This window comes from Elephas maximus, chromosome 4 (genome assembly GCF_024166365.1).
Source record: "Elephas maximus indicus isolate mEleMax1 chromosome 4, mEleMax1 primary haplotype, whole genome shotgun sequence".
Taxonomy (NCBI): domain Eukaryota; kingdom Metazoa; phylum Chordata; class Mammalia; order Proboscidea; family Elephantidae; genus Elephas; species Elephas maximus.
Genome location: NC_064822.1, coordinates 167,322,312 through 167,336,955, shown reverse-complemented (window position 1 = coordinate 167,336,955; position 14,644 = coordinate 167,322,312). Strand labels below are relative to the sequence as shown.

Below are 14,644 nucleotides of genomic sequence, written 5' to 3'. Positions count from 1 at the left end.
CTAAACAAAGTTGTATAAGACCTCTACACTAAACTCTCCAGAACACTGCTGAGAAAATTTTAAAAAGACGTAACTAAATGTAGGCATATACCATGTTCATAGGTTGAAAGTTTCAATAAAACATGTCAATTCTCCCCATATTGATCTAGAGGTTCAATTCAATCCCAACTAATATCTCAGTGAGACTTCTGTAGAAACTGGCAATCTGATTAAAAACTTACATGGGACCTGTTTTGAAGAACAAAATTGGAGGAATTACACTATCAGATATCAACACTTACGATAAAACTATAGAAATTGAGTAAAATCTACATAAACTATTAGAATTTCAGTTGAATTTTTATATACCAGCAAAAAAATACAATACAAAAGAAAATTTAAAAATTACAATAGCACCAGAATATATCAACACATAAAAACAAATTTAGTAAAATAAACGCAAAACTTCTAAACGGAACACACAAAATATTAATGACAGAAATTAAAGAACACCTAAATAAATAAATATATACGTGGTCATGGGTTGGAAGACTCAGTAAATTTGTCTGTTCTTTCCAATAATAAATCAATAGGTTTAACACAATCTAAACAAACTGAAAATTAACAAACTGATCCTAAAAATTTATATAAAAATGCAAAGAGCCAAGAAAAGCTAAGACAATCTTGAAGAAGAATGATGTTGGAAGATTTTTGTACTGAATATCAATATAAAGCTATGGTAATTAAGAAAATGAGGAAAAAGTACAAGGAAAATGAGGAAAAAGTACAAGGACAGAAAACAGAAAAATTCCATATGTATTTCTATGTTCATATGAGATAAGGGTGACATTGCAGAGTGGTGGGGACAGTATGATCCTTTTAGTTAATGGTGATACAGGTCACTTGAATATACATATTAAAAAAAGAAAATTGGCCTTCATCTCATACCATATATGAATTCCAGGTAGTTTGTTGATCTAAATGTGAGGGGCAATAAAACAAAGTCCCTAAAAGAAAATATAAGAGAATATTTTCACGGCCTTAGGCAAAGATGTCTTAAACAGGGCCCAAAAAGCACCAACTATAAAGAACAACCTCACGTGTGTCACTCTGTCGTACTCTGATGGCTTGCATGTTGCTGTGATGCTGGAAGCTATGCCACCAGTATTTCAAACACCAGCACGGTCACCCAGGGTGGACAGGTTTCCCCTGAACTTCCAGACTAAGACAGGCTATGAAGAAGGACCTAGCAGTCTACATCTGAAAAAATTAGCCAGTGAAAACCTTATGAATAGCAGTGGAACATTGCCTAATATACTGCCGGAAGATGAGACCCTCAGGGTGGAAGACACTCAAAATACGAGTGGAGAAGAGCTGCCTTTTCAAAGTAGAGTGGACCTTAATGATGTGGATGGAGTCAAGCTTTCCAGACCTTCATTTGCTGATGTGCCACGACTCAAAATGACAAGAAACAGCTGCAAACATCCATTAATAACAGCAACATGGAATGTGTGAAGTATGAATCTAAGAAAACTGGAAGTCATCAAAAATGAAATAGAATGCATAAACATTGATATCGTATGCATTAGTGAGCTGAAACGGACTGGTATTAGCCATTTTGAATCAGACAATCATAGGTTACACTATGCTGGGAATGACAAACCTAAGAGGAATGGCATTGCATTCATTATCAAAAAGAACATTTCAAGATCTATCCTTAAGTACATCGCTGTCAGTGATAATATCCACACGCCTATAAGGAAGACCCGTTAATATGAATATTATTCAAATTTACACACCAACCACTAATACCAAAGATGAGGAAATTGAAGATTTTTACCAACTTCTGCAGTCTGAGAGTGGTGGAACATGCAATCAGGATGCATTGATAATTACTGGTGATTGGAACTCGAAAGCTGGAAACAAAGAAGAAGGTACAGTAGTTGGAAAATATGGCCTTGGTGAAACAAATAACATCAGAGGTCACATGGGAGAATTCTGCACTGAAGGAATTCATTGCAAATACCCTTTTTAAACAACATAAACAGTGACCATACACACAGACCTCGCCAGATGGAATACACAGGAATCAAATTGACTACATCTGTGGAAAGAGATGATGGAAAAGCTCAATAGCTTCAGTCAGAACAGGCCAGGGGCTGACTGTGGAACAATCAATGGCTCGTATGCAAGTTCAAGCTGAAGCTGAAGAAAATTAAAACAAATCCATGAGAGCCAAAGTACAACCTTGAATATATCCTACCTGAATTTAGAGACCATCTCAATAATAGCATTGACACATTAAACACGAATGACCAAAGACCAGACAAGTTGTGGAATGACATCAAGGACATCATACATGAAGAAAGCAAGAAGTCATTAAAAAGACCGGAAAGAAAGAAAAGACCAAAATGGATATCAAAAGGGACTCTGAAACTTGCTACTGAGTAATGAATATTGAAGGACTCCACAGGGAAAATATTAAATGATGCAGGAAACATAAAAAGAAGGTGGAAGAACTATACAGAGTCACTGTATCAAAAACACTGGTTGACGTTTAACCATTTCAAGAGGTAGCATATGATTAAGAACTGATGGTACTAAGGAAGAAGTCCAAGTTGCACTGAAGGTATTGGCAAAAACAAGGCTCCAGGAATTGACAGAATACCAATTGAGATGTTTCAACAAACAGATGCAGTGCTGGAAGCGCTCACTAGTCTATGCCAAGAAATTTGGAAGTCAGCTACCTGGCCAACTGACTGGAAGAGATTTGTATTTGTGCACATCAAAGAAAAGTGATCCAAGAGAATGTGGAAATTACTGAACAGTATCATTGATAACACACAGAAGTAAAAAAAATTTTTTTTACCACTTTAATGTTACTTATCCTTTTTAAATTGTACTTTAGATGAAGGTTTACAGAGCAAATTAGTTTCTCATTAGACAATTAATATACGTATTGTTTTGTGATATTGGTTACCACTTCTACGACATGTCAACACTCTCCCCTTCTCAACCTTGGGTTCCCCATTACCAGCTTTCCTGTCCTCTCCTGCCTTCTTGTCTTTGCCCTTGGGCTGGTATGCCCATTTAGTCTCGTTTTGTTTTATGGGCTTGTCTAATCTTTGGCTGAAGGGTGAACCTTAGGAGTGACTTCAGTAACACACAAGTAAAATTTTGCTGAAGATCATTCAAAAGTAGTTACAGCAGTACATTGACAAGGAACTGCCAGAAATTCAAGCTAGGCTAAGAAGAGGACGTGGAACAAGGTATATCTTTGCTGAAAGCAGAGAATATCAGAAAGATGTTTACCTGTGTTTTACTGACTATGCGAAGGCATTTGGCTGTGCGGATCATAGCAAATTATGGATAATATTGTGAAAATGGGAATTCCAGAACAGTTAATTGTGCTCATGAGAAACCCGTACATAGATCAAGGGAACAGAACAAGGGGATGCTGCCTGGTTTAAAGTCAGGAAAGGTGTGTGTCAGGGTAGTATCCTTTCACCATACTTATTCATTTTGTATGTTGACCAAATAACCCGAAAAACTGGACTGTAAAAGAATGGGGTATCAGGAATGGAGGAAAGCTCATTAACAACCTGTAATATGCAGATGACACAACCTTGCTTCCTGAACGCGAAGAGGACTTGAGGCCCTTACTGATGAAGATCCAAGACTACAGCCATCAGTATGGATTATACTCAACACAGAGAAAACAAAAATCCTCACAACTGGACCAATCAGCAATATCATGATAAAAGGAGAAAAGATTGAAGTTGTCAAGGATTTCATTTTACTTGGATCCACAATCAACACCCATAGAAACAGCAGTCAAGAAATTGAACGACATATTGCATTGGGCAAATCTGCTGCAAAAGACCTCTTTCAAGTCTTATAAAGCAAAGGTGTCACTTTAAGGAGTTAGGTGCACCTGACCAAGCCATGGTGTTTTCAGTCATTCCATATACATGTAAAATCTGGACAATGAATAAGGAAGATCGAAGAAGAATTGATATCTTTGAATTATGATGTTGGCAAAGAATACTGAATATACCATGGACTGCAGAAGAACGAACAAATCTGCTTGAAAAAAGTACAACCAGAATGCTCCTTAGAAACAAAGATGGCAAGGCTTTGTCTCACATACTTTCAAGTGTTATCTGAATGGACCAGTAGCTGGAGATGGACATCATGCTTTGTAAAGTGGATGTTCAGCAAAAAAGAAGAAGACCCTCAATGAGATGGAGTGACACAGTGGCTGCAACAATGGGCTCAAGCATAGCAAAAATTATGAGGATGGCACAGGACCGGGCAGTGCTTCATTCTATCGTACACAGGGTCACGATGAGTTGGAACCAACTTGAAGGCACAACAAAAACAAAGAAAAAGACTGATAAATGAGACCTGACTACAATTTAAAAGTTCTGTTCATTTAAAGATCCCATTAAGAGAGTGAGAATTCAAGCCATCAAATGGGAGAATATATTTGCAACATGTGTATCTGACAGAGGACTCATATCTAGCATATGTAAATAAGTCCTACAAATCACTAAGACTGATATCCAATAAAATCATGGACTTGAATGGATATTGAAAAAAGAGGATGTTCAAATGATAATAAGCACATCACATCATTAGTTGTCATGAAATTAAAATTATAGTATGGTACCGTTACATGCCCACAAGCATGGCGAACGTTAAAGAAGATGGACACTAACAAGTGTTAGTATATGGAATAACTGGAACTCTCATACTGCTAGTTGGATTGTGAAATTAGTACAACCTAGTTTCTAAAACTCTGGCAGTATCTACTGAAACTCCACGAATGCATATTTTATGACCTTGCAACTCTACTCCTACGTGTATTTCCAGTGGAAACAAGTACATACATTAACAAACACAGAAGAAAAACCATACAATAGTTCATCTACTGGCACACTGATGCCAATAGTTCCACAACTGAGGTTACTTTCTTTTGACTGAATCTTGACAGAGGCTTTGACTCCTATTAAAATGCTTCTTTTCTACCTAGCATATTTACCTACTACCCATCTCTCAGTTTGTTAGACTGTGATGGCTTACGTGTTGCTACAATCCTGGAAGCTATACCGTTGGTATTTCACATACCGGCAGGGTTGCCCATGGTAGACAGGTTTCAGCAGAGCTTCTAGCCTAAGACAGATTAGGAAGAAAGGCCTGGCAGTCCACTTCTGAAAATTAGCCAATGAAAACCCTACTGATCAAAACAGATCATTGTCCAATATACTGCCGGAAGATAGGCCTGCTAGGTTGGGAGGCACTACAAAACAGCCACAACAATGAATTCAAACAACACATCAATGATCATGAAGATGGTGCAGGACCATACAATGTTTTGCTTTATTAAACATGAGGACGCCATGAGGCAGAGCTGGCACGAAGACAACTAAAAACAACAACAAGCATATTAATCCTTAGCAATGCTCAGAAGTGCATTTTATGATAGAGGAGAGAGTTGATGGATCAGTGGAGGCAGGGGTCTGTGTGTTTTTGGGGTAGAGGAGAAAGCTGGAGAGTATCTAGGGGTGGAAATACTAGAATGTATGTGAATAAAAGGAAAATAGGGATAGGTATCAAAGGCAAACTCTGCCTACATCAAAATTTTGCTTCACGTCCATATTCTAGGAATGCTATAAAACTTGAAAACCAAACCCATTGCCGTCCAGACAATTCTGACTCATAGAGACCCTATGGGACAGTGTAGAACTGCCCCATAGGTTTCCAAGGCTGTAAATCTTTATGGAAGCAGACTGCCGTATCTTTCTCCCCACAGAGCAGCCGACCTATTGGTGAGCAGCCAGGAGCTTAACCACTGCCCCACCAGGTCTTCTCAGGGATACTATGTTGTTGTTAGGTGCCATTGAGTCACAGTCCTATGTATGACAGAACAACACAGTGCCTGGTCCTGTGCCATCCTCACAATCATTGTTATGCTTGAGCCCACTGTTGCGGCTATTGTGTCAGTCCAACTTGCTGAGGGTCTTTCTCTTTTTCGATGACCCTCTACTTTACCAAGCATGAAGTCCTTCCCCAGGAACTGATCCCTCCTGATAACATGTACAAAGTATGTGAGACATAGTCTCACTATTCCTGCTTCTTAGGAGCACTCTGGTTGTACTTTTTCCAAGACAGACCTGTTCGTTCCTTAGGCAGTCAATAGTACATTCAATATTCTTTGCCAACGCTGTAACTCAAAGGTGTCAATTCTTCTTCGGTCTTCCTCATCCATCGTCCAGCTTTCACATACATATAAGGCAACTGAAAACACTATGGCTTGGGTCAGACACACCTTAGTCTTCAAGGTGACATCTTTGCTTTTTAAGACTTGAAAGACTTGAAAATGTCTTTTGCAGCACATTTGTCCAATGCAATACATCTTTTGATTTCTTGACTGCTGCTTGATTGTGGATCCAAGTAAAATGAAATCCTTGACAATTTCAATTTTTTCTCCTTCTACCATGATGCTGCTTATTGGTCCATTTGTGAGGATTTTTGTTTTCTTTATGTTAAGACGTAATCTGTACTAAAGGCTGTGTTCTTTGATCTTCAGTAAGTTCTTCAAGTCCTCTTCACTTTCTGTACGCAAGGTTGTGTCATCTGCATAACACAGGTTGTTAACAAATCTTTCTCTAATCCTGATGTTGCATTCTTCTTCATACAGTCCAGCTTCTTGAATTATTTGCTCAGCATACAGATTAAGTGTGATGAAAGGATACAACCCTGATGCACACGTTTCCTGATTTTAAACCAGGCAGTATCCCCTTGTTCCGTTCAAACAGCTGCCTCTTGATCTATGCACAGGTTCCTCATGACCAAAATTAAGTATTCTGGGATTCCCAGTCTTCACAGTGTTACCCATAATTTGTTATGATCCACACAGTCAAGTGACTTTGCACCTTCAATAAAACACAGGTAAACAGCTTTCTGGTATCCTCTGCTTTTAGCCAGGATCTGTCTGATATCAGTAATGACATCACTGATATCACGTCCTCCTCTGAATTTGGCTGGAATTTCTGGCAGTTCCCTGTCGAAGTACTGTAACAGCCGCTTTTGAATGATTTTCAGCAAAAATTCACTTGTGTGTGATATTAATGATTAAAAAAAAAATTAATGATACTGTTCAATAATTTCTGCATTTGGTTGGATCACCTTTCTTTGGAATAGCCATAAATACGGATCTCTTCCAGTCGGTTGGCCAGGTAGCTGTCTTCCAAATTTCTTGGCATAGACGAGTGAGCACTTAGCACTGGATCAGTTTGTTGAAACATCTTAATTGGTATTCCATCAATTCTTGGAGTCTTGTTTTTCACCAGTGTCTTCAGTGCAGCTTGGACCTCTTCTTTCAGAACCATTGGTTCCTGATCATATGCTATCTCTTAAAATGGTTGAACATCTACCAATTCTTTTTGTTATAGTGACTCTGTGTATTTCTTCCATCTCTTTTGATGCTTCCTGAATTGTTTAATATTTTCCCCATAAAATTCTTCAATATTGCAACTTGAGGCTTGAATTTTTTCTTCAGTTCTTTCAGTTTGAGAAATGCCGAGCGTGTTCTTCCCTTTTGGTTTTCTATCTCCAGCTCTTTGCACATGTCATTATAATACTTTACTTTGTCTTCTCAAGTCACCCTTTGAAATCGTCTGTTCAGCTCTTTTACTTCATCATTTCTTCCATTTGCTTTAGCTACTTGATGTTCAAGAGCAACTTTTGGAGTCTCTACATCCATTTTGGTCTTTTCTTTCTTTCTTGTCTTTTTAATGACCTCTTGCTTTCTTCATGTATGATGTCCTTCCACAACTCATCTGATCTTCGGTCATTAGTGTTCAATGCATCAAATCTATTCTTGAGATGGTCTCTAAATTCAGGTGGGATATATTCAAGGTCGTACTTTGGCTTTCATGGACTTGTTCTAATTTTCTTCAGCTTCAACTTGAATTTGCATGTGAGCAGTTGATCGTCCATTCCATAGTTGGTCCCCAGCTTTGTTCTGATACTGAGCTTTTCCATTATCTCTTTCCACAGATGCAGTAGATTTGATTCCTGTGTATTCCATCTGGCAAGGTTCATGTGTGTAGTTGCTGTTTATGTTGTTACAAAAGGTATTTGCAATGAAGAAGTCGTTGGTCTTACAAAATTCTATCATGCAATCTCTGGTATCGTTTCTATCACCAAGGCCATGTTTTCCAACTATCGATCCTTCTTCTTTGTTTCCAACTTTCACATTCCAATCTCCAGTAATTATCAATGCATCCTGATTGCACGTTCGATCAATTTCAGACTTCAGAAGTTGGGAAAAATCCTCAGTTTCTTCATCTTCAATACTATACAGCACTGAAAATGAAGTTCTACTACCTGTAGCAAGATGGAAGAATCTTAAAAGATAATACTGAAGAAGCCAGTTGTAAAAGAGTACACATAAAAACTATTTTAGGCTTTGTGGGCCTTATGATCTCTGTCATAATTACGCAGCTCTGCTGTTGTAGTGCAAAAGTAGCCACTAACCAGCTGCTGTCAAGTTGATTTCGACTCATGACGACCCCATGAGTGTCAGAGTAGAACTGTGTTCCACGGAGTTTTCAATAGCTCACTTTTCAGGAGTAGACCATCAGTGCTTCTTCCAAGGCGCCTCTGGGTAGACTCAAATCTCCAACCTTTTGGTTAGTAGCTGAGTGCGTTAACCGTTTGTACCACCCAGTGACTCCAAAGCAGCCACAGACAATATGCACATGAGTGAGTATTGCTGTGTTTCAATAAAACTTTATCTACAAAAACAGACAGTAGGCTGAATAGATTTTGATTACATTTGTGTGTAAATTTGTGAAAATTCATTGATCTGTACATTTATCTCTCTATATGTTATACTTCAATGAGTAAATTAAAAGAAAACAGCAAAGTAGCAAAGTCATCAAGAAAACAATGAAAACAGAAACGAATGATAGAGATTCACAGTCTGCTTATGATTCTTCTGAAACTTGTTTCATGCTGCAAAGATACTGCAGGTGTGAAATACTATCAACCTTAGCCACATTAAAGCTTCTTTTCAAGGAGTCAATATACCAACATTATTGTTCATTTCCTTCTTTATGGGAGAAGAGTCCATTAAAAAAGCTCAAAGTGGTTAGTTTTCTTAATGAATTCCCTTTATTAAGTTTTATTATTAATGCCCAATTGATTTCCTCTCCAAGTTATATTGTTCTGCCATTATATAATTGAAACTCTAAAAACATCAGTAGATACTTAGGACATAAGCAATCTACGAAATACTACACATCAATTCTACTATTTCCTTAATTTTCAGACTTGGTCAGAAAGAACTGCTTCTTTCAGAAGTAATGCATTTGTCTACCCAACCCCGTCTTCTAACCCTACTTGGTAGAGCTTAACAGAATTAAAAAAAAAAAAAGTACATATATATATACGCTGTTGTTGTGTGCCGTTTAGTCAATTCAGACTCATAGTGACACCATAGGACAGAGTAGAACTGCCCCACAGAGTTTCCAAGGAGTGCCTGGTGAATTTGAACTGCTGACCTTTTGGTTAGCAGCCGTAGCACTTAACCACTACACCACCAGAGTTTTCCATATATATATACATATATGTACTCACTCAGTGTATCTGCCAGATGATTTCATTAGCTTTCAAAGAGATATTATGGATTTTCCCCTCATGGGCGATAAGGAGAATAAGAAAATAATAATAATGATACAGCTAACATGCACTAAGGGCATATTATGAGCCAGGCACTGTTCTGACCCCTTTCCACGCATTACCTCATCAAATCCACACAAATACTCTAAGAAGGAGTTACTCTTATTATTATCTCTACTTTTGAGATGAGGAAATTGAGACAAAGAGAGGTTAAATAATCAATTGTCTGACATTCCACAGCTAGTAAGCGGCAGGGCTGGGATTTGAACCCAAAAGGTTGGCGGGTGAGGTCCACCCAGAGATGCCTCAGAAGAAAGGCCTGATGATCTTGAGGCAGGCAGCCTCAGAGGCCAGCCCTTCTGAGAGACACCTGCTCTGGCTTATCCTCCTACACTGAGCAGAATAAACTGCATATTCTTCTAAAATGGTCCTTGAGAAGATAACCACAGAATGGGCCATAGGTGGCCTCAACCAGCCTCTGGGGGGAAACTTTACACTCTAATGAAAAAAAGAAAAAATCAACCTCTTCCTCTATCCTGGGGGATCAAACCCTTGTCTAAAGAAAATGCATAGTCATCCCCAAGCTCTAAGCACCTGCGTAAAGGTCAGTCCTGAATATTCATGATGAATTTGCATTTCCTTGTCTGCTCTCTGTAAAAGCCTACCTCCTCAAGCTGCCTGACAGCAGTCTTGGAGCAAACAGCCCCGATCATTCCTTTCCTCGTACAATGAAATAAAGGTGTCTTTCTGATCTCCTACGTCGACCTGTTTATTGGCTGTAACAAGTCATGCCAAGCAAAACGTGGGGTTTTCACCTGGCAACAATCTACCTCTAAAAAATCAGTCATTGAAAACTCTATGAAGCACAGTTCTGCTCTGACACACATGGGGTTGTCATGAGTCAGAATGGACTAGAAGGCAATGGTTTTTTGTGTTTGTCTGAATGTGCTGCCAAAAAGTCCATGCTCTCAGATACATACTAAGACAAATAGCTTGGGTTTGATTATACAGAAATCTGAGTCCTTAAATGAAAGTGAAGCGTAGCTTAAGTATACCTAGCTTCCTGCTACTGTTTCCCCAACAGAAAATGGCTGCTCTACTATATCCCTTTCAGATTCATATCACAGCATCTGCAACAATGTATCACATTTATTCTTTATATCTCAGACTCTCCCCCACTAGCCAAGGTACTCTTTGAAAGCGGAGACTATGCCTTATTCCTTTTTGTACCTCTGGTGTCAAGTATAGACCCTGCCTGGCATATAACATGGCTCCATAAATGTCTGCTGAATGAGTTGGAATCCATTACTTCATGAGTGATGCTTCCTTTTTCTTTGGTCCACCAAGTTTTCCAACTTATTTGCATTTTTGGGTGATTTACTACAATGTCCTGAGAGTTTGAAGTGACTAGGCTCTTGGTACCATGTCTACGGACCAAGCTTCATAAAGCAGGATAGACACAGCTTACTTTGTGTTCAGCTCAGGACTCCCCCCCACACTAAGGGTCTTTATGATACTGGGTGTATATTTAGTTGACTAGAGCCACAGATCTAAAATTTGTATCTATAATTAGTAGGATAAAGTAGAATACTTTCATACTCATTTCTAAGTATTCATCGAAGAGTCCGTAGGCATTCATCGGCTGAAGGTTGTAGTCCTTTTCCCATTGTGGGAAACTTATTTTCCTTTCCGGGCCGTGTTCTTGTCGCACTTTCCTTCTAGTCCACCAATTCTGAATTAGCCTGCACAAACAGGATCAATTTCTTTAAAAAAATGTAACTGTCCATTAGACTTCGAGTGATCAGAAAGAGGAGAGTCAGAATATGGAGCCATAGTTAAAAAACATTCAGGACAGACTACCAAGGAGACAAAGCTTCAAGTTTGGAAGACAGTAACAATGGATTCTACACTTCAAGCATTTGGACTTGCTAATACACAGAATGGATGATGAGCTTATTTTAATCATTCATGGAACTGTCTCTTGTTCAGTCCTGCTTATGAGAGAGGGATAGAGGACCGAGAACAAAGGCAACACCCAGACATCTGAGGAGAGAAAGATTTGGCCTTTGTGGCTTAAATTAGGACACAAGAGCAGTCTTACCAAGTGAGTGTGGACCTGTGTGTTCTGACTTCAGGGGCCTAGAAGATCTGCAAACCCACAAAATGTGTCCTCTCTCTGCACACTGTTGCCTGCAGCTCCGTATTTGCCTGCTTTTGGTTTGAGCTGGGTTCTGTTAAGATGCATTCTGCACTGATGAGGTTAGCAAGTTAGTCCTCAGCAGCGCCTGGGGATGCATCTCATGATCTGGGAGAGGGCTGAGGGAATGGGGGCGGGTCTCTGTGCTGTAGGGGGCAAGGGAAACAAACGTGGGGATTTGAGAGTAGAAATGAGAAAAAAAAAGTGAAATAAAGGAAACATGGGGATAAGTATCAAAGATAAACTGCCTACTTCACAATTCTGCCCTATGTCCATAGTACTACGAGATAAAATAGAGTTCCGTTGATGTCTATGACTTTCTGATGAATTGTAGTTTACACTTGAAGGTAGAATATAATGCTTCTATTTCATTTATTTTAGGATGGCACAGGGCTGGGCAGTGTTTTGTTCCGTGGTACACAGGGTCATTATGAGTCAGAACCTAACAACAACAATGACAACATGCTTTATTTTAAAAAGTTGTATAGAAAGCATCAACTACTTGGAATAAGGTTTCTAAAGATAAATTTAAGAATACAAAACTACTGGCATCGGTTCTGACAAGAAGCTAAGAGATGACTTTCTAAAGTGAATCAAGGTTCTAGTTCATTCTAACTGAGCAGTCCTCTCTGAAACCTAGAGTTCGCTGTCTCTGTAGAGACCGTGAGTTAACATGCAGACCGGTAGGTGTGAAATTAAAGCAGAAATAAAAGAAGTGTTGCTGATTTATGTCTCCTTAAAACTTAACTGACCAGAACTGCGCAAACACGGCAGAATTCAAGGTTATCCTTCCTTCCGAAGGCCATGCCAGTGTTTTCCCATTGTTATTATAAACATAAACTATTCTCACCTGGGGATAATTCTTACAGGCTAAGATATGCTGACTCCCACTTCTTTTTTGAATCTCTGAACTTTCCTCCTTAAGTTCATTTTCTGTACAGTCTGAATTTAAGGTAGCTTTAAAAAAATTCCATCCTTGATTTATCCTTCTAGAACCACTCCCATGATGAAATGGACAGGGGTGAGGGGCCTGGGGATCTAGTTAATGTGTCCTAAATAGCTAGAGGCTCGGCAATCTTAGAGCTGAAAGGGTCAGAGACATCATTTAAAGTATTTCGGAAGCAAGTATCCAATATTTAGGGGTCCACTGAGACTTCTTAAAGAATGTTCACTTTCGCTCATATGACTTGTGTTGAATCTTCCAAAAGAGCCAAGGTTTATTATTTTCAGATTGCCTTTGAATATCTCAGCATGAACACTTAGCTCCAGGTATACGCACTGGCTGAAGTGCTGAGTCTGCATTGCTTATCTTACCTGCCACACCTAGAAAAGCCAATAACGAGCAATGCTGCCTCTCGACTATAGACATCTAAGGTACTTACGGGTAGCCAAGTTCCATGAAATTATTCCAGGTCTGCTTTAGCACCATTATAATACCCATTTGCATACAGAGATCAATAAGGCATCCACTAGGGTGGCACTGCGAAGAAAGCAAACACAGAAATTCAAGAATCAATGGAGAGGAAGAAAGGGTGTCTGGTTTCTAGTCTGTACAAAGCTGCCCAAGGGCAGTTTAATGCAAGTCTGTAGGAAACAAGGAATGATAGGAGAATACAGACCTCTTCTAGCCTCCACCTGTTTATCAGCCTCAAGTAGGCACCTGGGTGTCCTGTAAATCTTCAACACACACAGAAAAACAAGCCGTTAGCATTCTGTAGTCTAGACTTTCAGTGAATATTATATTCAGTGCAGCACACTTTCCAACATAAATCAGTGGTACAGTAAGTTTTCAGGTCTGAGGGAATGAGGAAATCCTCAGAGCTGTCATGACTACAGCTTCTGGAACTTCCCGGGGGGACATTTTCTCTTCTGGCCTTGCTGTCTGGCTATGGATTGCCAGTTCTCACTGCTTGCTGTGACTTTTAACATTTTCTGCTGCATATCAAGTGTTCTGGCCTGTGTAAGTAGCAGGTTTACTCCTGGACTTAAATATATTCTGATATTTTTGAGTAATAGTAATGTCTTTTTTTTAAAAATTATTTGACTAGAATTACATGCTAGAGTAGTAACTGAGAGGCTGCTGCAACCCATCTTTCCAAAACCCTGTACCTGAGTGTCCCTGTTTTCCACCTCCTCATAAATGCTTCTAGAGGTAATGAGACTGAGGGACATTTCCACTAAACATGGAGTCCTTCCCAAATCCTCATTACTGTTGAATGTCAAAGCTGCCCAGTTTCTTCTGACATACTATTTCAGCTCCTCTTCCTGTCTGGATGTTCTTCCCTCTTCTCTGAAGTCGAGGAACTAAGACATGTTGCAGGCTGCCTCCCCTTTATACTACCTGCTTATGCAGATGTGAGATCCAGGTGTCTGACTCAGGTGCAGACAGAACCCAGACATTTTCAGTCCATCATTCACATGTGCAAACCATTTTCCTCTACTGATCTTAGCAATAAAAGTTGTAGAGGCACTTTTGAGTACAGAAGACTGTTTCCCTGGGATGGGAGGAGAGGTGGTTTTGAGATTTGGGAAGGGAAGGGAGGAGGCTGCTTGACTCTTTTCACCCTAGAGGAGGCGCCTCTCCATCACCTCTGGTCAGCGACCTCTGAATGCTCTGTCCTGGCTTGGGGAGGTGTGGAGGATATCCGGGTCTTACCTTCCAAGGAAGAATGCGATGTAAAATGTGGAGCTGTTCAGATTGACAAACTGAAAAAGAAACATTTTCAGGGTGAAGCTGTTCTCCCACTCAGGCTCTGTGCGAGGCTGTTCTGTGGATGA

General features: G+C 39.5%; 1 protein-coding gene across 1 annotated transcript in view; it reads right to left on the bottom strand.

The window, feature by feature from the left end:
- The window catches only part of ANO4 (anoctamin 4), a 453,262-nt gene that overhangs the window by 36,495 nt on the left and 402,123 nt on the right, over positions 1 to 14,644 (bottom strand). Inside the window, exons 19-22 of the mRNA XM_049884167.1 lie at positions 14,523 to 14,634; positions 13,486 to 13,543; positions 13,249 to 13,346; positions 11,269 to 11,411 (exon numbers count right to left, since the gene is read on the bottom strand). Of these exons, the coding sequence (XP_049740124.1) occupies positions 11,269 to 11,411; positions 13,249 to 13,346; positions 13,486 to 13,543; positions 14,523 to 14,634 (411 nt within the window). The remainder of the gene's footprint in view (positions 1 to 11,268; positions 11,412 to 13,248; positions 13,347 to 13,485; positions 13,544 to 14,522; positions 14,635 to 14,644) is intronic.